Source organism: Manis javanica, chromosome 1, assembly GCF_040802235.1.
Source record: "Manis javanica isolate MJ-LG chromosome 1, MJ_LKY, whole genome shotgun sequence".
NCBI lineage: Eukaryota > Metazoa > Chordata > Mammalia > Pholidota > Manidae > Manis > Manis javanica.
The window spans coordinates 87,806,371-87,834,061 of NC_133156.1; the positions used below are offsets into that span (position 1 = coordinate 87,806,371).

General features: G+C 33.3%; 1 protein-coding gene across 6 annotated transcripts in view; it reads left to right on the plus strand.

Moving 5' to 3' along the window:
* The window catches only part of SSBP2 (single stranded DNA binding protein 2), a 299,317-nt gene that overhangs the window by 206,133 nt on the left and 65,493 nt on the right, over positions 1–27,691 (plus strand). For 4 of the 6 annotated variants that reach the window (XM_073234476.1, XM_036999693.2, XM_036999698.2 and 1 more), the window contains exon 5: positions 8,134–8,223. The exons of the other annotated variants lie outside the window; for them this stretch is intronic. In XM_073234476.1, coding sequence (XP_073090577.1) covers positions 8,134–8,223 — 90 coding nt within the window. The remainder of the gene's footprint in view (positions 1–8,133; positions 8,224–27,691) is intronic. 6 annotated transcript variants of the gene reach the window in all.

The window sequence follows — 27,691 nt, forward strand, 5'->3', positions numbered from 1 at the left end:
TCATTGCCGGGGCCATGCAGCCAACCACAGAGGGAAACTTTTTCTAAGGGATGACTGTGATTATCCAATTTCTCTTACTAGAAAGGAGTAAGAATAGTTTATATACATAGGCTGCCAAGGAAGTAGAAGCCTAGGGATTTTTATACTGAATCAATAGTATAAAAAAGATATAAAGGCTTTCATCTTTGCGGTCAAAAGGAGGAAGTAAGGTTATGGCCAGTATCTGTAGTGGTTAAAAACTTGTGAAAGAGGGTAAAACAGCAATATTTCTAACACCTTTTCTTTGTGTTTCTCTTTAAATTATAGTATCATGAAATGCTATTGAATGTTATCTTATTAAGTGTTGACTAAATGTTAGTTTGTGAAAAGGAGATCGGGCTGTTTAATAGAAAAGCTCATAGATAGAACTATATAGTTTGACCATGTGGCCATAATGCAGGCTTATTCTTCTAGAAATAATTTACCCAACCTCTGAAGTTCATATGAAGACAATAAATGCTTCTTGAGGACTGAACTTATAAATATATGAATAATAAAAGCAGTGTCATAAATATCCCCATTTCATTTTTAAACTGAAAAGTTATATACTACTTGTAAGAGTTTTCTTAATAACTCATAATCAACATTTTGAGGAGTAATCACACCAAGTTAAAAATTTCTTGTGTTGAAAATGAGTCTGTGCATCTTAAAGCAGCCCCAGGCAACCAGTAGGCAGTTAATATTTGGGATGCATGTACAGATGTGAATACATTACATAGAATTTAATTATCTCAAAACAAATTCCTGTGTCAGCTCTTATTCTTATAATTTGCCTTTTCTGATTAATGCTGAATACAGAATTCAAGGAATCTGATTTCTGAACCTAGAAACATAGCTGCTTTTCTGAAAACTAACAGCTAAATCAAAGGCTGCCTCTTACAGTATTCTTTAGGAATGAAACCATCCCTGTGTTTACTAGTATCCTTTTACATTTCTCTTGCACTGAAAACATCTTATAGCACCAATTGGTGCTTCCCTTATTTCCAATCATATTTTCCATGCTCTGTGGCCTTCATATGAAAAAGTTAGTATTTTGTAGAAATTGCCAGCCAATCAGAGTACTCTTTTTCTTCTGCATGGCTAAGATCAGCTGTAATATTTAGATAACCAATTCTTAACCACTTAATGTTTTTAGATGTCAAGCCTACTTTTCACTGATGCTTTGTTTTTATTTGATTTTGTTTATAATGCTGTTTCTGGGTCTGTCTTTCTTTTGTAAACCTAAGGGGTTGATCATTAAGGTTTTGTAAAAGCAACATATAAAATATTTTTGTGATTTAAAAACAGGCCTGAAAAGTACAGTAGTCAATGATGCTGGTTATCCAGACTTTAAGAAAATGATTTGAGTGGGGTGGGCTGGGGAGAACATGTGGTGCTAAAAATGAGCTTGTGTATCAGTGCAAGCAAATGTCTAGGAATAATGTAACTGATTTTTAGATTATTTCTAGGATCTACCTTTTCAAAACAAAAACTGGTTCTTCATAGTCTGAAAACTGAAATGTTTTATGTCTTTATTTTATTGAAGTAAGAGTTCTTTTTTTAGGTTAGAAATATCTGCATTTTATTTAACCTTCTTAGGAAGTACATTATTTTAAATAAGCTTGGTCATATTTTATAGCTGTTTACAAAATTGTCAGTATGTATGTTTAACCTACAATAATTTTTCTGTTATAAATAGAACAATCTGACATTTCAGAAAGTTTGTGAACATTTTATTTAAAAACTAGTTATATAATTTCAACAGTTAATCTTATGTAGCCACCTATTATCTGTTATAGGTTGTTTTTGCCATCTACATAATTATAATCATGTTACAATTAATTCTGTATTTGGCATGTTTCATATAGCATTATGTCAAGCAAATTCCTATTCCCGCACAATTCTATTTGTAACCATTATTTTTTAATAGGTGAATCATGTTCTATCACTTAGATGCACTACAATTTATTTAAGCATTACATGATTGCTGAATTTTTGGATTACTTCAAATATGTCTTACTATAAATATATGACAGTGAACATATTTTATGTGTACTATTTTTCTCGTAGTTCAGAATTTATATTTGGATAGTATCTGAAAAGAAGGCTACTTAAATCAACATTCATTAATTTTTTTATAGAGCATGGTATATACATGTAAAGTGCCTTCTACAAGTGTACCAATTTCCCACACCACCAATAACCTATGAAAATCCTAGCCTAGCAAGATCCTAAGCATGTTTCCCCAGTTACCAATAATATCATAACTGTTTACATAGTTGCTAATACCATTTGCAAAGGATAACCATTTGAGGTTTGACAGATCTTTCCTTTATAACCTATTATGAAAAAAAGTCTCCCAACTTCTAGCATTAGAAAAAATGAAACCCAGACATGATCATTGAAAAAAGTTCAATCATTCTAGGCATGAATTTAGAGAATAGTACCTACATATGGAATTACAACATTTGGGATTAAAAGTACCAAGAAAATATTCTTCAAATCTCTGTAAGAGAAAAAGATTATATTCTAAGGAATAAAAATCAAGATGGTATCGATGTCTCTGCAACACTAAATACCAGACAACAGTAGTATCTGTAGTTTTGATGAGAGTCAACAAAGATATTTGGATAATATATAGATTTGGAAAATGATATTCACATATCCTCTAGCCAACTAAGAAGTGATTTAAAATTAAGAAGTGTATAAAACTTGTAAGTGATGCCTACCTCTTCTGCTCACATTCCATTCATAAGAACTTAATTTTTGGTGAGAACAAGGGATACTGAGAAATATGATGTAGCTGTTTACCATATGCCTGGCTCGCTACAGTTGGAAGAAGGGAAAAACAGATGTTTTGTGGTCTACTTAGCAGCCTCTCTCGTGGCTGCTGCAGAGGACCTTTTTAAAGTATGTGAAAGTGGTGTGTATGTGGATGAAACAAAATCCCAATGAAATAAAGTATTCTGGGAAACATGTATATGAGCAGAATTGAAGCAAATATTAGTAGAAAATATAAAAAGAATAACGACCATAATTATTTCCAAAATTGTCTTTGTATTTGGACAGTTTTCCTGCTGTATATTTTTTACTTTCAGAAAGCAGATAAACACCATATGATATAAACTGCTTCAGAGCATTATTTAAGAGCATTTACAATACAGTTCTTTGAGAGAGAGTAGAATAATCCTGATGCTAAACTTTGAAGAATATAATACAGCAAGCAACATTCTAAACTTATCTCATTTATAATATAGATGTAAAGGTCCTAAATAAAATATTAGCAAATATAATTCATTAGCCTCTTAAAAGGATCACCCATCATGGTCATGGGTGAGAAATACAATGATGATTTAAGTTTAAGAACTTAACTATCAGTATATGATTACTTATTACATGTTTTTCAAAAAATAAACCCATAATACCAATAGAATATGAAAAGGAAAGAGCATCTTTTTTTATTCCTGAATTTTTTGCAAATTGTTTTTAGAATATAAGGCATAGAAAATTTTTTTAGTATCATAAAGAAAATGTCCAACCAGTAGTCAAAATATTTAACTATGCTTTTCAGTAAAACTGTGAAAACATTACACCTACTATCACCATTTTAAATATTTCTCAAAAAACACCTGCATATGGCATAAAAATAGTACAGAGGATTTAATAATAAAATCAGCAATTCCCTGCCCAGTCTCTTCCTACTTACCTTCTCTTTAATCCTCCTAACGATTTCTCATAATTGTGTCACTATTTTAGTTCCTCTATTATTACCTTCATAGTTTTACATGTATCTTAAAATATTTTTTCTATTTCACCAAATATAGACTTTATATTTTGATTCCCTGATGTATAATTAGGCAACTGGTTCTCTAAGATCCTTAGTAAATAAAACGGTTAGTTATTTAATGTGTACAATCTTGATAAATGTTAACTAATTATGTTTATTAATTGTACCCTAATTTTATTTTTAAGCAAAATTTTATTGTATGACTGTTGTTTTGAAACCTCCATACAGAAGTATATACAATTTTTTTTCTACCAGTGGCCACCAGTGATAATAAAGTTAAAATAAGAACTCTTTTAGCTTTTATTTCAGACTTTTAAGATGAGAAAATATAAAATAATAGTGTTCTTCTCTGTTCCTTAAATTGAGAAATAGGGAATTAGAGGATAAAAATGATTTTAAAATTGAATTATATGATGGAATTATGAGAAAAGGGAAAATAAGCAATGGTGCTGGACATATAACCAAATAAATAAGAAAAAAATAATAACCCCAAAATAAGAAGGGGCACAAATTAAGTTAAGCCTTCTTAGAGGGTGGGATGATAAAAGTATGAAAGTACAAGAGAGGAAAATGCCCACACAGACTTAAACAAAGGTAAATATATAGCAACATGAAGAAAGATATCATGGTGACTCTTCAAAGTTCATTTTAATATATCCTTGGGTAAGCAAATACTTGTCCCATAATTTAGTTGATTTGAAAACACCAAATTTAATACATTGGATTTATAAAAAGTATATTAATGATTTGAGAAAATACACGGGAAATGAAAAGTATAGTCACTCTCAAAAAAAACCTTGAAATTTAAGTGACATGACAAACTGATTTAAGAGCAGTTAGAAAATACATATCTGAATGTATATATTAAAAACATGTAAATTAATCCAGTAAAGAGACAGAACACTTTTCATGATAATTAATATTTTTATGTTTGCCCTGAAGTCTTATGTATAAAATATGGTTAATATGGTAAAGCTTTATTATTTGTATGTTTTTGGTTTTTTTTTGAGAGAGGTGAAGTACAGTCAACCCTAAATAATTGTGGATGTATTACATAATAAAGGATTTTCCATGGTATTCTAATGAGAATTCACACAAATCCAGTGAAACTAATGCTTTGTAGTAGTTCTTGATATAATTAAACTATTTTATCTCGTTTTGTGATTTAGTCATAGCCCTCCAGAATAATACTTATTTTTACTTAGAGCCAACAAGTTTCTGTAGATCCTCAAGTCATGAGATAAATTTCTCATGAGTTGAGATTAAACTTGAGCCAAGTTGCAGAAATTCCAGTAATGAAACCCAAGAAATTTGATATTTCTTTCTACATAAAGCCCTAATCCCCAAAACTTAGTACAGTTTCAAAGCATGTATTATTTATATTACTACTGTATATAAATGAGCAAGATAGTCATTCTTTTACAATGCTTAGAGTACCATTTAGTGTACCTCTTGTACCTCTGTAGTCTTGATTATCAGACTATTTTTGTTAATGATCAGTGCAGTATACCCAAGCATACCATAAACCTGACTCCACATAGTACAATAGAGGGGGGAATTATTCCTTGGCAATAAGTCCCGGAAGAATGGATGGATAATTTAGCTCAAAAATGTGGTCCACAAAGTGAAGTTTGGGCTGAAATGCTCTGGACTAGTTCTTTGGTACTGGGTAAGCAAACTGGGTAATTACTAGTCTTCTGTTCACTTTGTGCCCTTAGACCAAGGCTAGAAGTTACTATCACACCAGAAAACTAAATCATCATGCTCTGTACTATAAATCTTGTAGCTATAAAATTATTTACTTTCAAGATGCTTCTATTTGTTATGCCCAAAGTATGATTATTAAGAAAGAAGTATTTCCACAAAAGTCTTCTATCACTGTGAGGAAAGAGATGCAAACTCTGAGAATTTGGTACATCTTGAAATGTAGGAAGACAATCTCAACAGGGTGAAAGGCATGTTTAAATCAGTCACCATAACCCGGTCCATTAGTTTGTTTGATTCATTCATTCATCCCTGGCTATCCTACTTAAAATTAGAATCCCACCCCCTTGATGGGGAATTCTCTATTCCCTGCTTTTTTTCTCCAGAGCACTTATCATTGTCTTTCTTCCATCACTAGAACATTAACTTCAAAAAGGCAAGGATTTTTTTTCCTATTGTGTTAAGTACTGTATTGCAGAACTCCAAAGAGTCCTTGGTGATATATGTTTTAATTGAATTTATAAAATAAAAACTTGGAAGGCATTTTGAAGATTTAACCCGCTTAAATCTTCACCTGAATCACTTCTTTTGTTACACTTACAAATGTAGCTGAAGGAAACCCATAGGAAACACATACAATGAAGAACTTTGAAGAAAGCTAATATATTTTATGCCATTAAACAATGTAGTCCCCCCAAAAAGGGAAAAATAAAGGAGCCGCTGATAGCCCATCATCTTTACTTGTTGAATTTTAGTTTTAGATGCGGACAAACATTTTTTTTCCTTTGGATAGGCAAAATCTTATTTTCTTTCTAGCCAATTGAGGGAGAAATAGCATCTTCGAATTACACTAAGAAGTTGCAGTAATTCACGGAATTCTGTTTTGTTTTTGGAAACCTGCCTGTTATAGCATACATGTCTATAAAAGTATTAGATGAGTATGGCTTACAAACTTGTCTCTTTTTTATGTAAGCCTTTTTTAAAATTAAAAAAACAGGTTTCTATTCTGTAATTAATTCGAGCAATAGTGACATCCTATGTCTAGATTTAGTACTAAAGGCAACTTCCCCATGTCAGTAATTGACTGTCAAAGGATGTAGACCAAATCTTTCTCTGTAGAATTGGCTGTAACTGTATATATTTAAATTAAAAGAGGATAAATGTTTGGTGGTAAATTTTCCGCTTACTCTAATATTGTGTTTTAAAAATTTTATACGAGCATAGTTAAAATGAAAAAGCAATTTGCCTTTCATTTTTTTAAAAAACATGAGTGCTGATATATAAAACAATATAGAAAAATACCTGGTGAATGGTAAGCATTCAATTAATATACAATAATGAAATTGCATATTTTTGCTTAAGATAAAATAAGAAATTAGTGTTTATCTTAATGTTTAAGAAATACTTTTTTACATTTTATATGTGTATGCTTTATCAAAAGGTGAGAAATTTTGGCATTTATAGGTAAGTTACATCTTAGATAACTGAATTTAAATCTAGATTTCCCCTGGAAATACCAAAATTATTGGCCTTCATTATTAATAACTGCCAGTACTATTGATTAAACATGTTTTAGTATTTTTATCACTTTATATACAGGGAAATGTATCTACAAATATACTGAGATATTACATCCTCTAATGGAACATTAATGAATGAATGAATGCACAAATATATAGGTGAGAACTATACAACAGAAACACTAGATGCAGGATTAGTTTTGAGTTCTTTTCATAGCAGAAGAGTCAGGTTCATCCTGAGGTGTCTTCACATATTTCTGGTCCCTTCTTGACTGTTCTTTAGTACCTGTAATATGTCACACCAGGCTGAGGGATGAAATGCTTGGTTGTAGAATATTTGTATGTGACTACTGCTCTATGAAGAATTAAGTTTAAAACTTTGATTTACTTAGAGTCAAACCCAAAGTTTTCCATACTCCTATTTCATGAAGCTCTAGGATTCTATGAAATAATTTGTGAGTAAAGTAGACTTGGAATTTTTCAACCTGATTTTACATAATCTGCTTATGTGAGACTAATCTCTTCAAATCTAATTCTTTTTTTCTTACTCAGTCTCCTAGTGACTTTTTCATCCTTGCCACCCTATTTTTACTATCAGTTTTATTTTGGCTACTGATTATAGTACGTCAAAAACTGAATGTGATTATTGCCATCTACAGGCAGAAAATTGATTACACTTGTTTAGGACACAGAAAAAGCATCATCTAAAAAAAGGGAGTTTTTTTTCCAATGCTACAACCACCATTTTCAGACTTATTACCTACATATTTATCTATCAGTTAGTTGATATTGCCGTTTCAGATACCTCTGCCTTAAAGTATTTTAACTTATATCATTTTGTCATATTATTATTTACCTTTTGTGTATTATTCAAATATACCATCTTGTTAAAGTTCTGTAACTTCAAAAAGTTTTAAGAGACCTGTTTAAACCAAATAACAGTCATATACTAAGCTTTTACCTTTGGAGGTAGGGGGGGAGTACATTACCAACATCTATTCACAGGAATGAAAAGCTTCCCTTCCTACAATCTGTTATCATTAGTCTTTGGTTTTGTGCCTTCTCTGTAATGATAAAGGTTTGTTTCTCCTTTATTCTTTGCAGAGCGCTGCAGCAGCTCCCAGCCCAGTGCTAGGAAACATTCCCCCAGGAGATGGCATGCCAGTAGGTCCTGTACCACCAGGGTTCTTTCAGGTACTCAGAGAAACTCTGACGAGGACTCTTAAGGCATAGGAACTCCTGTTTGATTTTATTTAAAGATGTGAAGGAGAAAGAGACTATTTGAATTCTGAAGGTAAACATAATGCTGTGCAGCCAACTCTTGATTATGCAGACTGGTTACTAAGTGACTAGATGAGCTCTTCCTTCCTGGTTTTATTTGTTGTCAAATGTTTATTCACTTATTTATTTTGCCATTTCATTGTTCAAGTAAGAAAGAAAAGGAGTTGAAATGCAAATTAGCCCATTAAGTTAACTGTGGTAAAGATTTTGTGGGAAAAGAAGCTGAAGATGGGGTTCTGGAATGAAGTATGGATTTTAACTATCCAAGTTATACATATCTCTACAGATTAAAGATAATCAAGATTTGGCTGTACTTCCAAAATATGGCTAAATCATAACATATTCATTTATCAAGATTAAAGGCAATATCAAAATGTTGGAAAAATCATCTTTGCAGCTTTTAAGCTGTATTTTTTATTAATATCATTACATTATATAACATTTTAAAATAACGTTAGTATTTTAACTTTTCAACAAGACCATTTATTTTATCAGTGATGATGATTTTAGAATTACAATATAGCACTTTTTAATTTTATGGCATCCACTTTTAATTCTGAGTTTTCTAATCCAAACCAACATAGATTCTGAAGTTTATTTTTTTTTTACTACATAGTTATTTTATAATGCCATTTGAAAAAATTTGTAAGAATTTAGGAGTTAAGAACTGTAGTTGGAAGGCATTACAGGAATTGTTATTCTATTTTGATAGTGAATTACATAAGGTACTTAAAACCTAATTTATCACTTCAGTGTTTTATATTTTCAAAGTCCTTGATAATCATTTGTTACTTAATGCATATCATCATTACAGGGTACATCAATATACTTGCAGATGTGAAAGTGGAGAAAACATTATATGTAACTTTCCATAGTACAGCGATTGAATAAAAAGATCTTAATCAGAATCTAGCACCAATTCTGAAATGTAAAGTCCTTTAGGACATGTTTATTTATCTGCCTTATTTATCTGGGTGTATTAATACCCAAGTGGTCTAAAATATTCAAAAGTCTTTTAGAGCTAACATTCTGTCTTGAGAGCCCTTTCTTATAATCTAGGAACTTATAACTATGATTATTAATCAAACAATCATCATCATCCTTTAAGATAACCATAGCCAACTGCTTAATATATGCCATTCTTTAATCCAAAGGTTTTTTATATATATAAACTCTTAATTCTTACAGTCATCCTAGGTGGAAGTACATGTTATTATCATTCTCATTGCACAGATGGAAAAACCAAGCCTTGATAGATAAGCCATTTGCACAAAGTCAGAAAGGGACCGGGCTGAGATTCAAATCAAGGCTTTCTGGAGTTCCACTATTGAATTTACCTTTTAAAGTTCATATTTACTCATTATTCATAAAATATTTCTAGGGTTTTTTTTTCCTCATGCTCTTATTTCTCTTGCTAAGGATAGATTGGTCTTAGGTAGTAAATCATAAGAGTTTATTTACTTACAAACGTCCATAGATACTCTCTTAAGTGGCATTTTTAAAAAGAAGGGATAGGTTGGGAAGGAAGCCAGATTCTTTCTAGGGTTAAGCAAAGATATATAAATCCATACAGTTTCATTTTCACATTTTATAAAATGAATCATTCTCCCCTCACCTATCTTCTTCCTGAGGCTTGGTAAAAGTAGTTGAAATAGTTAATTTTCTTTTTATTATTCCAATGTGATAAATATTTGAGTACTACTAGATGCCAGGCACTGTGATGAGCATCTAAAGTGAGTATGTGTAATGTGTACCTTCCTGAAATTCCTTGTTTAGACAGTGAGACATTACTAAAAATAAAATAACTGTAATACATTAAGATATGTGCTCTAACAGAGAAAAGCATATGAGTTCTTGGTGACCTAGAAGAAAGAACTAGTAAGCATGTCTAAATTGGAGCTAAGAGGAGTTTGGAAAACAAGCAGAAGAATGATATTCCAGAAAGTGGGAACAGGATGAACAAAAAGGTGAAGGCATCAGAATTACCTGTGCAGAGGGGTTCAGAGTAATCTGAACAGAAAATAGAAGGAGGGCAGGCAGGAGCTCCTAGAAATGAAATTGGAAGGTGTACTCTCGCAGATTGAGAAAGGCCTTATATGCCATGTTAGGAATTTGTCTTTTTTCAGTGGGCATGTAGGGGCTCTCAGAGATCTTTAAGAAGGGCAGAGACCTGAATTGAAACTATAGAGTGGCTTCAGGCTTTGTTAGGCACCTAAGATAAAAACTGTATACAAAATACTGCCCTCAAAAAACTTACATTGTGGTGAATGAGACAGAGAAAAGGCAATTACAGTACTAGAAGAAAATGGCTGTATTGAATGAGTAGAGTGTGCTCTTAAAACAAATCAGAACAGCACTAAACCCAATCTTGGGAGCATCATTGTCAGGGAAATATTGTCAAAATAATAAATGAAATCCAATTTGGCATCTGAAGATGAGTTAGGCAAGGGAGGCAGGGAGAGAGGGAAAGAATATTACAGAAAGAAGGGGAAAAATTTTGCAAAGACCCAGAGGGGAAAGGAGAGAGACCAAATATATTTTTTTTAAATAGAACTTAATTCCTAAAGGGAGAGTGGCTAGAGATGAGACTCCAGAGGAACTAGAAGTTGTGTAGGTTCGTAATAGTTTGACTTGATCTGAAGGGCAGTGATAAGCAGGGGTGAGGCATTAATACTTACATTTAAAAAAATCACTCCCATTATAGTGCATAGCCAGGATTGTAGAGGGACAAGTCTGAAGGTGCGGAGACTATTTAGGAGGCTGGTGTAGTAATTTAGGAGGCTGGTGGGATTTAATGATGGCCTGAACTAACAAAGTGGCAGTGAGTGTGGAAGGAGATGAACAGATCTGAGAAACAAATAACTGGTGTGAGGGGTATGAGTAAAAGAATTGAAGAATAATATCCTGGTTTCTGATTCTAACCTGGGCAGATAGATGGAGGTTTCATTTTCAGAGAGAGAGACCACAAAAAATGAGGAGTAATTTTGAGGTAGCACAGTTGAGGTTCCTATGGCACCTCCAATTGGAGATATCCCTGAGGACAGTGAATGTACAGGCTTAAACCTAAGATAGTGATCTAGGCTAAGATAAAATTTACAGGGTCATCATCACAATAACAGCACTTGAATCCATAAATGTAGATTAATTGTCCAGGGAGAAGTACAGAATGAGAGAGCCAGAAGGTACATAACCAAATTCTAAAAACCCACTAACACTTGAAAGCTTAAGAACACAGGTAACAGAACCCGCTAAAGAGACTGGATTCAGGGATATCAGCTGGCTGGCTATTTTATTAGCCCAGTGAAGAGATTTTATGGACCTACTGAAGAGCAGTGGCAGTAAGATTAGGAAGGAAGAAGTAACTAATTTATGTTCGATAGGGCTGAGGGGATTGATTAAATCACAGGTAGAGGGAAAGAGTTGGAGGAATCAAGGATGATTCTGAGGTTCCTACCTGGGGCTTCTGGAAAATTCTAATGTCTTTATCTGAGTTAGAAAAGACAGGAGGTAGAAAAAGTTTTAGATATGTTTGCATTTGATACATGTGTGCCCTCTTTGTCCAAGGAGATCAATCCAGCTAATCCCAAATACTCTTTTCTCCTATTCAACAGGCTTAAATAAGTTCAGACTCCCCTAGAAAAGCCTCTCTAAAATATGGAAAAACTCAAACTATTAATTTTCTTAAAAAAGAAATAGGATGTTACTATCATTTGGTCCGTACAGTGAAGGGAGCATACATATAACTCAAGTATTTTCCGAATCTCAGCATTGGTTTCCTGTAGTGACTGGGCCGTACTTCAGCATGGTTCTGGCCATAGTGCCTGTTGCTAATAAAGAATAGCTGCCTTCTATGAGTAGAAACAGCAGCAGACAGTCATAATTCAAGTATCTAATCCAGTTCCAAAGAGATAATGACCTCCAAGAATTTTCCAGAGTATGGGAATAGTTTTGAATCCCCATTTCTAGTGAGGGAATGCAAAGCTTATTTGGAGGCAGTTGGAATGGTACTAGACCAGGAGAAGATTTCTCCTGTTACAGTTTTATGAATAAATGAAACTAAAGAAAAAAAATTTATACTTAGCACATAAAGCTCCAGCTTTAATAGTTCTGAGCTCTACTCACTATGTAACCATGCCATTGAAAGTGCATTGGAACAGCGGTCCTAAGTAGCAAATATACTTTTATTCCTGTTTATACGCCCTCTTTTCCATTTTAAATATAGACAATACACTGTAAGTATAGACCAAATGGAATTACCACAAACTCTAAATGTGTGAATTCATAACAACTGCATATGAATAATAGCAATTAACTAAAATAAATCATTACAGGTACTACTACATACACTTAGTAAATCCATCCTTGAAGGCAGTCTTTAGGTTAGTGTCTGTTTGTAACTGATATTAACATTCTTCAAATATAAACTTTGTTGTTTTTATTGAAATGGGAGAGCTTCTGTTGTCAAGTAGGAGACCAGTGAAGTAACATCAATGGGAAGAGTTGGACAATCAAAGGGAGGTATCAATTTAGCAAAATAGAGCCACTTAAAGTAAGACACATATGTTTCTTTACTTGGAGTCTTTTATCAAAGGATAATCTGTTTATGAAACCCTACAAATTCTCAAAGTGACCTACCATGGGACTGGTGAATGACTTAAGAGCAACTTTGTTAAATTGGGAAGTCTTGCAAGTAGGGTCAAAGGGAAGACAGTAGAACTGGCCATGGTTCTATCAAGAGTTTGTTAGTTTGCGTGGAAGAAATACAGTACTGAGGTGCAGTAGGAGTACACAGGCAGGTAATCAGAACTGAGTCTGTCCTCTGGCCCTCCTGTGCTTGTGCTAGAGGCTTATTCAAAACTTGCATTGTATACCAAGAAACTTGAATTATGTATTAAAAGGATACATCTGCTAGTCATTCATTCTCAGAGCATTCTTACCAAAAGACAGGGAAAGTTTGGTTGCTGCATTTTATTGAGTAGGCAACCATATTCCTTGAACCAATTAGATTTTCTTCTCACATATGTATAATAATCAAAATAGTTTAGTAAAATACATAAAATATAACAAAGTTCTCTAAGGCCTGTTTCTCCTCAAGCTTTTGAATTAAAAAAGAAATTAAGACTATTAACTGTCCCCTTATGAAAGTCTATGAGTAATAGGAATGCTTCTCTATAAATTTACTATAACTTATAGTACATTTAAGTAATGTATATTTTCTCATTCAAAAAATTTTTGAGGGTGGTGAAAATATTTTTTCCTGCTTCCTGCTCTTTACGATAAGGAAATTTTTAAGAAGAAAATTATATCTAGTTTCTTATCACTCTAAACCCATTCATATCTCTTATTAAATAATAACAATATAATCTTTTAATAGGGGCTGATGTAGACACCTTTGTATAATTAGTATGGGACATACTAGTAAATATTTGATTTTGAAGTCAGCCTCATGTCATTTTTACCATATATTAAGCTTTGTTTTGATTTTTATCTTGATACCATGCTGTATTCTTGTCACTGGATCTTCAGTTTTTGTAACTGAAACTACTGAAAACTAATAATATATTGATATTAGGTTGTAAATTTAAAGCTTTGACATGAATGAAATTATAAATACTTGCTGAAGATAAAGTATACCAAGTAATTTAGTTTCAGACTGAGATGGTTACCCATATTTTAAAATCTGAATTGATCAAAACTGATCTGGTAGAAAATAGGTTGCAGCAGATTTTTAAGTCTTACTATTCGCTTGGCAAGCATGGTGTTAGCAGTGATAAGGCTGCTTTGCCATCTAGTGGTGGTTTGCAGATGTCTCTGCTTGTTCAGGATATGTTTTCCAAGGTTGTATTTTTAGCAGGACTGCACTGTAGCAAGCTGACCTAACGTTTTGACATAGTAATAACGCAATAAGAACAAAAAAATAGAAAGAAAACCTTCCTTTTTCCTCATGATGTTTTTATTGACAAGAAAAGGCTCAATATAAATGACATTGATAAGGCAATGAACACAAAAACTAAGCTCAGAGTAATACAATATTCTTGGTATTTTAAAAGAAAAAGAATCAAAAGTAAGAAAAATAATTATTTAATCTAACATTTGAAGTATAAAAGGAAAATGAAAAATGTTTTTATAAGCCCTGGTTAAATATTTCTGGAGGTAGCTATTTATTTAACTTATTTCTAGAAATGTGTCTTAACATTTTGAAGATACCTTCATAACTAAGTATGCTTATCAGCTCTGCTGTTCCTATTCAGATTTTTAGAATACAAGCTTCTATTATCAATAGCACCTATTGATACATATAGTTAAATAATCTATACACCTTCTCAATTTCCTTTTGCTGTTAATCTTTGTATTGTCTTCACTCCCAGTGGCTTGCCTTTCCTCTTATCCTTCCCGCCCACAGCTGTCTCAGAAATTAGTCTTTGAAAATAAGGAGAAATTCCTTTTCTATCTCCTCAGAAGTTGTAGATAATATCTTTGATATTACATAATGAACCAAAATATTAGTATGTCTTAGTCTTGCAAGTAGGGTACTGAAAATCTCAAGTAGAATTGACTTTCTGAACTATAGCATCTAACATTATCAAGATATATATATAGTTTAAAAAATTCTCTTTTAATGTCTTTAAAGACATTAAAAACAGTATTTCTCAGAATTAAATACACCAGGATTTGGAGAGTGGAGGTGAGGATGGTTTCTTATTTATCAAAATTCAAGTACTAAGAAATTAAGTTTAATATTTTTTGAAATGTAATTTTGAATCTTTGAAGAACAGAGATTCTAAGTATCAAAAATAGAACAAGTCTTTCTCTAGAAAAAAGATAAAAGCAGCCTAAAAAATAAAGGTGGCTGACAGCTGCTGGCTTGATAATGCTTTCCTGCAGTTGTGGTAATAGTTTTTCTGGCCTCAACTATTAGAACAAATTAAAACTGCTCAGCTTGAGCAACTAAGTAAGCTTTTTAAAAAATTGCTGTTTCAAATAACTGAAGACCCTACAGAGGTGAATAGATGGACACAGAGCAGAGAATTTGGTATCAGGGGTTCAGAGTCTTAAATGGGTTTTCCAATTAGGTGGAATGAAACAGTTTCCTATTGGAAACTCTTAATTTTTTTCATTGCCTATCACAGTGAGCATTTAGGAAAAAGTTAACTTGGCCATCTTAGACCAATATTCTTTTCCTCTTTACTTTCATGCTGCTTCTGCAAGCCAAAGGTGTCAACATATTTAGTGTGAAGCAATAAAATACCAGATTTTAAAATTATATCTATGATAAGAGCTATATTTTTCAGCTAATTTGAAATTGTAGTTTTTCTTTTGAAACTATATTATTGAAAATTCTTCCTAGGGTTCTTCAATTTTTATTATAGCCCCTTGGAATAAAAATGTATAGCAAATTGCAAATATGCAAAGACACTTAATAACACAATTTTCATTTTTTATTTAATGTTGGTTGCAGAAACAAAATGGTCACCATCCTTAGGGATGGTGTATTAAATGTATTACAAATTTCCTCTATAGGTGGGATAGGTTTGTCTTAAGTATACATTAGTACACCTTCAGCTTTTTAAAAAATAGCTGATTACTAGGTGGTGTTCTAGAATAATTTATCTTATATCTATATCCGGGGTTGACAAACATTTTCTGTAAAAAGCCAGATGTTAAATATTTTAGGCTTGAAGCCTTTGGAGTCACAACTATTCAACTTTGTTGTTGTAGTATAAAAGCAGCCATAAACACTGTGTAAACTAATGAGCATGGCTGTTCCAGTAGAACTTTATTTACAAAAACAAGTGGTGGGCCGCATTTAGCTGTACATCATTATTTACGTACTCCTACTCTATATGAATATGATCGCCACTAGACAGCCCTTAAGAAATCCGGAGGGTAAGGACCAAGAACAATGTTTCTCCAATTGCCCTGCTAACATGAGAGTCCTGGGGTCACCCAGCTCCAAGTATATCAGAATTCCTGGAGTGGGGCATGGGGCTGGAAATCTTTGTGTTTTGTTGTGGCTGTTGTTATTGTTTGTTTTGTTTTTAACAGATGAGTCTGACACGGTAAAATTTGAGAACCACTGGCTAAGAGTGCCGATGAGAGTCAGTAACAAATATTTATTAATCCCCACTGTGCTAGATTTACTGTGGTGAACAATACAAATAGAAATCTTTGCCACATAGAACATAGAGTCTATTAAGGGAAAGAGTAAACAAAATAAATAATTATTTTTTAAATATATGATATGTTAGGCCATGGTAAGGACTGGGGAGAAAAAGGAAATAGAAAGGGAAACATCAGTGTTGTAGAAGTTTGGGATTGAGTGGCCAGAGAAGGACTCATTGAAAAGATGCTATTTGAGTGAAGACCTGAAGGAAATGATGGAATAAGCAGGTGGTATCTGGGGAAAGTGTTTTAGGGTGAGGGACAAGCAGGTGTAAAGGTGGGGTCAAAGCATGACTTGCTTTTTCCAGGGACAACAAGAGGGTCTGCACTGCTCAAAGGGGGTGTCAGCTGGGGAAAATAGGTAGGAAGTGTATATGACAGAAAGCCATATAAAGGAGAACTTTCTTGGTTATGTTAGGGATTTGGGGTTTTCCTCTTAGTGGAGGGTTTTAACAGGGTCATTCTGGCTACTATGTTGAGATTAGTCTATACAACGGAAGGGGAGAAACAGGAACACCAGTTTGGCTATCATTACAGATTATGACAAGAAGTTATTATATGCCCTGGACTAAGGTGGTAATAGTGATGGGAAGTGACTGGACTCTGGATCTATTTTGAAGCTAGAGTCAACAAATTTTTGGCAATGGTTTGGATATGTGCTCTAAGAGAAAAAGAAATCAAGGGTTTGTTTTCTTCATGGCTTTTGGCATGTTTACTGAAAGAATGGAGTTGACATTTACTAATGTAAGTAAAACTTCAAGAGGAGATATGAGGGAAAATGTCAGCAGCTTAATTTTGAACTTGTTAAGATTGAGATGGCTATTAGATATCCAAGAGATGTTGAGTAGGAAACACGAAAACAGAGTCTGGAGTTTTATGGTTGAAGCTTGGGCTAAAGTCATTTACGTTATTAGCATATGGGTAATATTTAAAGCTGTGAGCCTAGATGACATCTGCAAGATAGTGAGTGTAGACAGAGACAGGAATGATTCCAGGACACTCCAGTGTTACAAAGTTAGGCAGATGAGGACAGATGAGGAAGAACCGGCAAAGAAGAATAAGGAGCAGCCCATGATAGAGGAAGAAAACGTCTATGTGGGATCCTGGACAACTGAAAAAATGTTTCAAGGAGGAGAGGAATGATCAGCTGTGTCAAATGTTGCTGATAATTCATATTAGTTGAGGACTGACAGTTAACCACTGGATTTAGCAAGGAGCTCACTGATGACCCTGGTAAGGCCAGTTCCAATGGAGTGAGGGGGATAAAAGTGGATTCAGGATAAACCAGAAAAAAATTGGAGGCAAAGAGTATGTCCAACTCTTTCAAAGAGTTTTGCTCTAAAGGGAAAGAGATATGAGGCAGTAGCTGGAGGGAGAAGTAGGAGAAGTCAAAGAAATTCTCCAAGAATGAATTGTTGACTATTAGAAACTGTTCAACTCTACTGAGGGACAGAGAACACAGCTCTGCTGGCACCTGTGAGAAAAGAGTGCGGGCTATTGCCAGGTACCATCCAGCAGACAACTACACCCAGCAGACAGCTCTGATCTTGAGTATGAGAAGATGCCAGGGAACAGAGTAATCAGGGACTCCTTGTGCATGGTAGGATGCTTATCAAGAAAGAGTGAAATATAATTAATTACTTAGAATACCTGCAAGTATGAATACTACCTATTGTCTGTTATTCTTGTAATCTATATCTTAAACTTTTCAGCATTAGTGGTTTATTTATATATTTCTGTATTTATTTGTAAGCTCTTGTTTTAAAACAGACTTTTTGATGCATCAATAATTTCTGTAAAAATCTGTTCTGTAGAAAGACTGTTCAGTATAGTTCAGACATGAGTAACTTTAAATATAGACTTCATGTGTTTACAGGTAAGTAACCAAGTCAATATGAGAGTATCATTTCATTTCTAAGGAAAGTAAAGATATATATAATCTGCTACTTGTATCAGATATTTTCTTTAACAAATGTTATAGCTGCATGTGAACTTGAAAAGGCCACTACTTGATCAGTAGAAACTTAACATATGAAGCTATCAGATGGGTAAGAACAAAGTAGCATGCTTTTTTTGCAATGGTACATTTAAGTAAATTAAAGTACCTGTCTCCCACACTCTCATCTGGAACAAGTTTACATGGAAGTGTGAATATGAAATAGAGAAAAGGAGAAGAGGGGAATACTTTTGCATTCTTTAATGAAAAAATTAAAAATGGTTTTCAGAAAGTATTGTTATAGCTTCTTTGTTGATTGAGTGAGCCTGATACTTTTTCCTAAATTATAAATCTCAAATATTTATTTTCATACCCATAGTGGTTTTTTTTAATACACTCATTGGGTTGATCTGTCCTTGTGACTTCAGTGAATAGGAGGAGACAGCACAGAGCTGAGTTCTAGCTGCTTATTTCACAGACACCAAAACAAAACAAAATGTGTCTGTGTGTATTTGTGAATGCATATTAATCTAAAACAAATTATTAAAGTTTTTTATATAATGTTATCTGAATGCTTGTAGTTTGTTAGACCAGCAGACAGTATGGTCCCCATTCACAATTTACAAGTCCATTGCACCATACCGATATCTAATATGTGGTTATGAAGGCCTGAAATAGTCTTCTCTTCTTGAAAAGGCCCATAATGTAAGTGAGCAATTTTGATGCTTAAACTAAATCCATATCAAAAGAATCAAACTGCTTCTAACTCTCTGCTGAATTAGATTAGCTTTGCCAAAATAACATAGGAAACTGGATCTGTTAATACTCTGGTTATTTTATATGTGTTATTTTAATTAACTGTTGATGATGGTAGGATATCTGTGATATATGGGAGATAAACTACATATTTATGCTTATCAGCAGAATATGCCAGAACAAGTATGTCATTTTGTGAGCTAAATTAGTTTAATACTAGTTGGAATTAAAATGTGTTAATCAAGACTGTCTTATCCACTGGGGTGTCAGTGATATCTGATGAAGATTTTCATGAAAAACAGAAAAGAAACTAAACAAATTAAGATATATGAACTGTAAACTAACTTGGACAAAATTGATTTGATACATAATTTATGCTTCATTACGAAAACTCATGAAGCAGCTTATGGAACTATGAAAAGTAAAATATGAACATTCTTACTATATGAAACATGGCTGAAATAAAGTATAAAAGTCACAATACTCTGTAATGATTTTTCAAAATAATATTCTCAGTATTATTTATTATTGATAGCACATGACTTCATGAAAGTTAATTAAGAAAAATTACTTCTAAGTGAAATATAGAGTAGCAAAACAGAGAACAAAAATCTATATAGGAAAATCATTTATAGTAAAGAGAATTAAATTAACTTAAACATGGACACAGAATGAGTAAAAAGAAATATTTAGTTTAAAAAAAATTTTTATGCTTTGGGTAAAATCGTATAGTGAACATATTTTTATTACCTTTCTAGGACTATAAATAAATATTTATAACCTGCCATACTTATCATTTTCTAAAATTCAGGGAGAAGTTTTCCCTTAAAAGATTTTAGAATAATTTTCATGTCACAGAACTCTGTCTTATTCCCTGTGTCTGCTCAAAACAGTGTATCAAAAACATCAAAGAAAGATAAGTCATCTAAAGCCACATCTGCATGAGACCAAGTAGGGTAGATGTTTGATCTTTATGTAATTAATATAATTACTAAAGATAATCAGTATTTTTCCTGGCTATACATCATTTTGTACCTTGTGTTATAGCCTAAATGTTGAGAAATCACATCACTTTTTGGCAAATAACCATTTCCTTACAGATTTGTGGACCAAAGATAGTGTGCTGAAGACAGTATATACTAAGAAAGCAGAATGCTTAATGTTCTTACTAATGCTTAGTCTTTTTTAATGGGAAAAAAACAACATGCAAGCTAAAATGTGTTGTTTCTAAGACCTGAGGATTACAGCTTTTTGGATATATTTTAGCCTAAAACACTAGGGTTCCATGCATAAACCCAGCACTATACACGATAGACGCTCTATGAGAGGTGAGCTGCTGTATGTAGCTGTTCGCAGTTCTCATGACCCAGGCTGTGCTTCAGAAAATGATCCGTAAATTATCACACTTTTTTTTTGCCTTATCATACAAAAATTAATCTGGCATCGTTTTTTTTTTTTCTATCATTAATGTACATTGCATGAACAACATTATGGTTACTAGACTCCCCCCATCATCAAGTCCCCCCCACATGCCCCATTACAATCACTGTCCATCAGTGTAGTAAGATACTATAGAATTACTACTTCTCTGTGTTATATTGCCTTCCCCGTGCCCTCCCCCACATTATACATGCTAATCATAATGACCCTTTTTCTCCCTTTACCTCCCTTCCCACCCATCCTCCCCAGTCCCTTTCCCTTTGGTAACTGTTAGTCCATTCTTGGGTTCTGTGATTCTGCTGCTGTTTTGTTTCTTCAGTTTTTTCTTTGTTCTTATACTCCACAGTTGAGTGAAATCATTTGATACTTGTCTTTCTCCACCTGGCTTATTTCACTGAGCATAATACCCCCTAGCTCCATCCATGTTGTTGCAAATGGTAGGATTTGTTTTCTTCTTATGGCTGAATAATATTCCATTGTGTATATGTGCCACATCTTCTTTATCTATTCATCTACTGATGGACACTTAAGTTGTTTCCATTTCTTGGCTATTGTAAATAGTGCTGCGATAAACACAAAGGTGCATATCTTTTTCAAACTGGGCTCCTGCATACTTAGGGTAAATTCCTAGGAGTGGAATTTCTGGGTCAAATAGTATTTCTATTATGAGTTTTTTGACGAACCTCCATACAGCTTTCCACAGGGATTGAACTATTTTACATTCCCACCAGCAGTGTAGGAGGGTTCCCCTTTCTCCACATCCTCACCAACATTTGTTGTTGTTTGTCTTTTGGATGTTGGCCATCCTAACTGGTGTGAGGTGATATCTCTTGTGTTTTTAATTTGCATTTCTCTGATTAGGAATGTGGAGCATCTTTTCATGTGCCTGTTGACCATCTGAATTTCTTCTTTGGAGAAGTATCTGTTCAGATCCACTGACCATTTTTTAATTGGCTTATTTGCTTTTTGTTTGTTGAGATACTTGAGCTATTTATATAACTTGGATGTCAACCCCTTATCAGATATGTAATTTATGAATATATTCTCCCATACTGTAGGATGTCTTTTTGTTCTACTGATGGGTCCTTTGTTGTACAGAAGCTTTTAAGTTTGATTTAGTGTGACTTGTTCATTTTTGCTTTTGTTTCCCTTGCCCAGGGATATATGTTTATGAAGAAGCTGCTCGTGTTTGTGTCCAAGAGATTTTTGCCTATGTTTTTTTCTAAGATTTTTATGGTTTCATGACTTACATTCAGGTCTTTGATCCATTTTGAGTTTACTTTTGTATATGGGATTAGACAATGATCCAGTTTCATTCTCTTACATGTAGCTGTCCCATTTTGCCAACAGCTGTTGAAGAGGCTTTCATTTCCCCAGTGTATATACATGGCTCTTTCATCATATATTAATTGACCATATATGCTTGAGTTTATATCTGGACTCTCTATTCTGTTCCACTGGTCTATGGATCTGTTCTTGTGCCAGTACCAAATTGTCTTGATTACTGTGGCTTGGTAGTAGAGCTTGAAGTCAGGGAGCGTAATTCCCCCCACTTTATTCTTCCTTCTCAGGATTGCTTTGGCTATTCAGGGTCTTTTGTGGTTCCATATGAATTTTAGAACTATTTGTTCTAGTTCATTGAAGAATGCTGTTGATATTTTGATAGGTATTGCATTGATCTATAGATTGCTTTAGTAAGGATGGCCATTTTGACAATATTAATTCTTCCTATCCATGAGCACGGGTGGTGTCTCCATTTATTGGTATCTTCTTTAATTTCTGTCATGAGTGTCTTGAAGTTTTCAGAGTATAAGTGTTTCACTTCCTTGGGTAGGTTTATTCCTAGGTATTTTATTCTTTTTGATGCAATTATGAATGGAATTGTTTTCCTGATTTCTTTCTGCTAGTTCATCATTAGTGTATAGGAATGCAACAGATATCTGTGTGAATTTTGTGTCCCGCAGCTTTTCTGAATTCAGATATTAGATCTAGTAATTTTGGAGTGGATTCTTTAGGGTTTTTTATGTACAATATCATGTCATATGCAATTACAGACAGTTTGACTTCTTCCCTGCCAATCTGGATGCCTTTTATTTCTTTGTTTATTCTGATTGCCGTGGGTAGGACCTCCAGAACTATGTTGAATAAAAGTAGGGAGAGTGGGCATCCTTGTCTTGTTCCTGATCTTAAAGGAAAAGCTTTCAGCTTCTCACTGTTATGTATGATGTTGGCTGTGGGTTTGTCATATATGGTCTTTGTTATGTTGAGATACTTCTATTCCCATTTTGTTGAGAGTTTTTATTATGAATGGATGTTGAATTTTGTCGAATGCTTTTTCAGCATCTATGGAGATGATCGTGTGTTTTTTGTCCTTCTTTTTGTTGATTAATAGGGCATTCTTTCATACCATAGTGGTTACTAACTACTGCTGTTCTCTAAAACTGCCTGAGAAACAATTTCAACCCTGTTATCCCAGAAATAGTAAGAGAATCCTGAAAACAGTAGAAGAAAGTAAAAAGCTTTATTAGTCATCTGAATTAAAATTATCTTATATGTTGATATGGATGTTGTAATTATAGCTCAGTATCTTCTTGGAATATACAACACTTTGTTCCTTACCTACTCCTATTAGGTCCTCTGGAAGATATAATATATCCTGTTTAAGCAAAAATTTTCCTCTCTGTATATATTCCAAAAGCATTTTCTCACTAGACAACCAAATATACCATGGCATTACTGTGGCTTACTCTTTACAATATCAATAGATGCTACTTATTTCACACAAGACACACAACTTGGTCAGGTGAGATTTTATGCACAAGAACGAAACTTGATTACATCTGTTGCTAGTTTTCAGAGTGTTCCACCAATTTTGTGCATTCACTCAGTCAGTGAGCCAGCTGTTTGGCTGTGACTCTCCATGCTCTCTTAGAATGTGCTAACTCCTCCTTTCCCTTCCTCAGGAACTTCATTCTAAGTTTTCACATTATAAAGAACAGTCTGATTATAATGATGATATTCTTCTAATAAAATACCACATCCATTTGCCACCATTCCTCACCTATCGCCTAATTCCCTTTTGGCATTCGACTTAAAAACACAGGTAAATGGACTGAAGACAACATATATTATCAAAACTCTCTGTTTAAGAAAGAAGAGAGCTTGCTGAATTAATTTTATTTCCATTGTCTCATTTATTTTAGTCCAGTGACTCAAGAGCACATGCTAATTAGTGCTTCAAATGCAAATTAACTTGCTTACCTGAAATACCACTGCCTTTTCAGCTTTTCATGGTTGAGTGGTAGCAGGGGTAAAGAATTCTACATTAAGTGAATGGTAGCACAGGTGCAGAGGGTGGGGGGGGGGCAAGGAAGAAGTGCTAGGTTGGGCAATTTATTTATCGTCAGTTGGTTGTAAGAATGAAGTATGTGTACCTGCCTTTACTCTAGAAGATATTAGTGTAGCCAGATGTTATTATGGCTGTAAGAAGATGAAAACGGCAGTTAAGAAATTTGATCTATGGTTATCTTTTACATAAAATAAGGAAATTGGTGTAGTAATCTCTAAAAATGTAAAACTTCCTGCTATAAAATATGTCAAAAAGGCATATTCAAATAAAATTCTATGAGTCATATTTTATTATAATTTTACAATACAGAACTTGTTAAACAAGTTACTTTGTGAAGTAAGAACTCATTTTTTAAGAGAGCGTTCCTGTTTTTAAATTGTTTTGTAAATTCATATTTTCTTAAACTTGGTAATTATGTATTTCTCTCAGTCATCTAAAAAGGTATTATTTTTTTCCAAATTCAAAGCAAATTTCACTTGAATATTTTGCCCTTAAAAACGTTGTTACTTTAATTAGGTAAATCCTGTATCATTGTATGTTTTAGAACATACCTGAGACTTCTAACTTGTCAGAAGTGTGAAATGTCCTAATGTTTCATTTATCCATTCTAAAGAAGCTAGTACTATTATTCTCTTCATCATTGACTTGTTCTAAATTGTGCTCATAAAATGTAGCGTATAGAAAATGCTTAAGTGATTGGCATTTTAAAGACTTTTATTTTTAAATGATTTTAAATTTTCTTTATTACCAATTTGCTCTTAAAGACTAAGATTTAAAGAGTTTCTGAAGCCATGTTGAAGTATTTAAAATAAGAAAGAAGATGATTTATACATTGCTATATCAATTTTAAGGATTATTAGAAATGCCAGTTTTATTTTATGGATTAGTTACCTTAACATGAAGGTAATTACTTGCTTTGATATGGTTTTGGTTCTTTCCTCTGAGGTGGGTTTCTTTCCTATCAAGGCACACATTATGCTGCAGTAACTGAATCCTCTATAATGGTATGAACAAAGTGCTAAGGAAATCTAGGGAAAGGAGCCTATAGAGATTCTTTAAAGAGGAAGTGACATTTAAACTGGCCCTTGGAGGGTTAGTAAAAATTTACTTGGCAAAGAAAGGAGAGTACAGAGTAATCTCAAGAAATAGAGAATATTCTGTTGTTGATAAATCACATTTATATGTTTTTCTAGGAAAGTTAGAAATAATAAACATTTTAGGAATGTGTCATTTAAATGTATAGTTTAATCATATATATTAAAAGAAGTTATAGCTTAAAATGGTTCTTATCACCAGTAGTTTCAGGATGAGTAAATTATTTATAAAACAGTTCCATTGCAGGGTTCTGGGACTTTCAGAGAAGGAAAACATAGGACTGAGCAATCTCCCTTCAACGAAGGTAAAGAAAGAGAAAGAGGTGGTTCCTTCTAATTCTTAGAGAGCTGAGATAAAACACTACAGGTTTTTGAAAGATCAAATAAAAAGAGACAGACTGTAACTTTCCAAGAGCAGAAAGGGCAAAGAGTAAAGCAACACCTCTCTTTTAGAAAGGAATAAGTTTAAAATTCCATGAATAATTATTGACATAATGAAAAATAAAATCCTTTAAGATCAAATGACATTCATTCTAAAATATATTATGCTTCTAAATGATGTGATCTTTTCTATAAAAGACTGCTTGGAAGAAATGAGCTGGACACTTGGGTTGTATTTCTATTCAAGGTTTTTTTTTTCCATTCACATAATCACCAAATTTTGATTTTCTGGCTTTGTATATATTTTTATTCCTTCCACTTTAGATTACACCATTCATTGTAGGCAGATAACTGAAACACATAAAAGTGAGAATTTATGCCTAAAAATGTAGTTTCCATATGTCAGAGTACTAGCTATACCACTCAGTTTATCTTGTGTTATATTTGGAAAAAAATACTTAAAAGCAAAGCCTTTATAACATCTTCCTGTGTTGACAGATAGTAACAGCACTAGTTGGGGTGAGGATTTAATAATGTGGGTAACTGTGGAATCACTGTATTGTAAACTTGAAACCAATATAAGATTGTGTATCAATATGCTCCAATAGAAATAAATAAATAAATAAATAAGCAAAGCCTTGATTTTCATCATAACATTGTATGTTCTATCAAATAGGGATGATGTAATATGACTTCTGAGGGAAGGCACCAGATTAAAATATTATTTTCTTTCAGTTGTCATTGATACTTGCCATTTGGTGAATAAAACATTCTATTTCTTTCAGATTAGTGGAGTGATGTGGAAAACAATTTTTCCAGAAAATTGTTTCTCCTATTAATTACAAGTCTGAGAAGCTTGGAAAATCCTAAGCAAAGGGCAATGATCTTTATCTGCTTTGTTCACTGATATAATCAGCCACCTAGAAGAGTGCCTTTGTAGGTGTTTAATAAATACTTGTTGAATGAGTAAGTCCCTACCATACCTTTTAATCGATACATGCAGCTTTTTTATTCTCCCTGTTGACCTTTGATCTGAAAAAGAGCATCATTGTTTGATGGAGTATTTTTACCTTTAACTAGCTTTTCCTTTTTCTCTGGAAAGCATGATTATCAGTAAGCTTCTCCTGCTCTTCGATAAAGGTGGTTTGTGCCTTAGGAGCACATGCTTATATCCCTCCCCTGACACACTTCAAATATTTACTGCTATTTATAATAATCTAGTCTTTATATTTAAGGATAATGCTAGAAATAACACAGAATCATGAGTTTTCTTTTTGTTTTTGTTTTTGTGTTTCTATGGGGCCTTTAGAGATCATCTATTCTAATTCTGCATTTTAAGGTTGAGGGGAAAAAAGCCCTGAGAACTTCTTAGCTCAGGGCCGCTCTGCTAATTAACAGTGGTACAATAATTAGAATCCAGACCTTTGACTTCCAGTCAAATATTTTTACCATACACATTATAAATAACTTTTTCAAGGGGAAGGCTTTTTCCAGTTAAAACATTGGTTCACCATTATGACACCATCAGGCAAATACTTTGATGCCCAAACTATTAAAAATAACTTCCCCAAATGTAAAAGAATAAGCACATTTTCATAGCTTAAGGATTCCTTTGAAGAACCTGTCCTTCCCAGGTTATTAATACAGAAAGTACAGACATGGCTTTTAATAAATGTACTCTATATTATCAGTGGGTAATCTCTTAGATTAGTACTTTTCTGTAAAATAATTTAAATTGACTTTAATATCTTAAATTATAATTGGAAGGAAAATTGACTTCTGAATAGGGAAGTATTAATATTAGTAGAATATTCTCAGTTGCTAGTATGCAAACTCTTGGATTCCCTTGCTGTGTCGGAACCTGTACAAGCAGGTCCTTGAGGACCTAGGTGATGGATTTAACTAGATGCCTTATGGTAAGGGTCAAGCTGAGTATTAAGAGTTTATGTTATAACTGCACTAATTTGATAGTAAAAATCCTTTCCCTATAGCAATCTTTGTATTTTAGGTAAAAGTAGTAAATTTTTATCTAAATGAAGTAGATTTTTGTCATTATTTGCTTTAGTTGTATAAGTACAAATTAGAATTTACAAGTAATTTTCTTTTTGCCAAACGAACATAAATTTGAACTTCTTGGAATAGGGCATACAAGAGGAAATAAAGTATCCAAAGAGAGAATCTTTCTCTCCCAGTCCTATTCTGCAGGACTTGCAGGTTCCCAGCTACCTCATGCACTACCAGTTCTCCATAGTCCCTTGATGG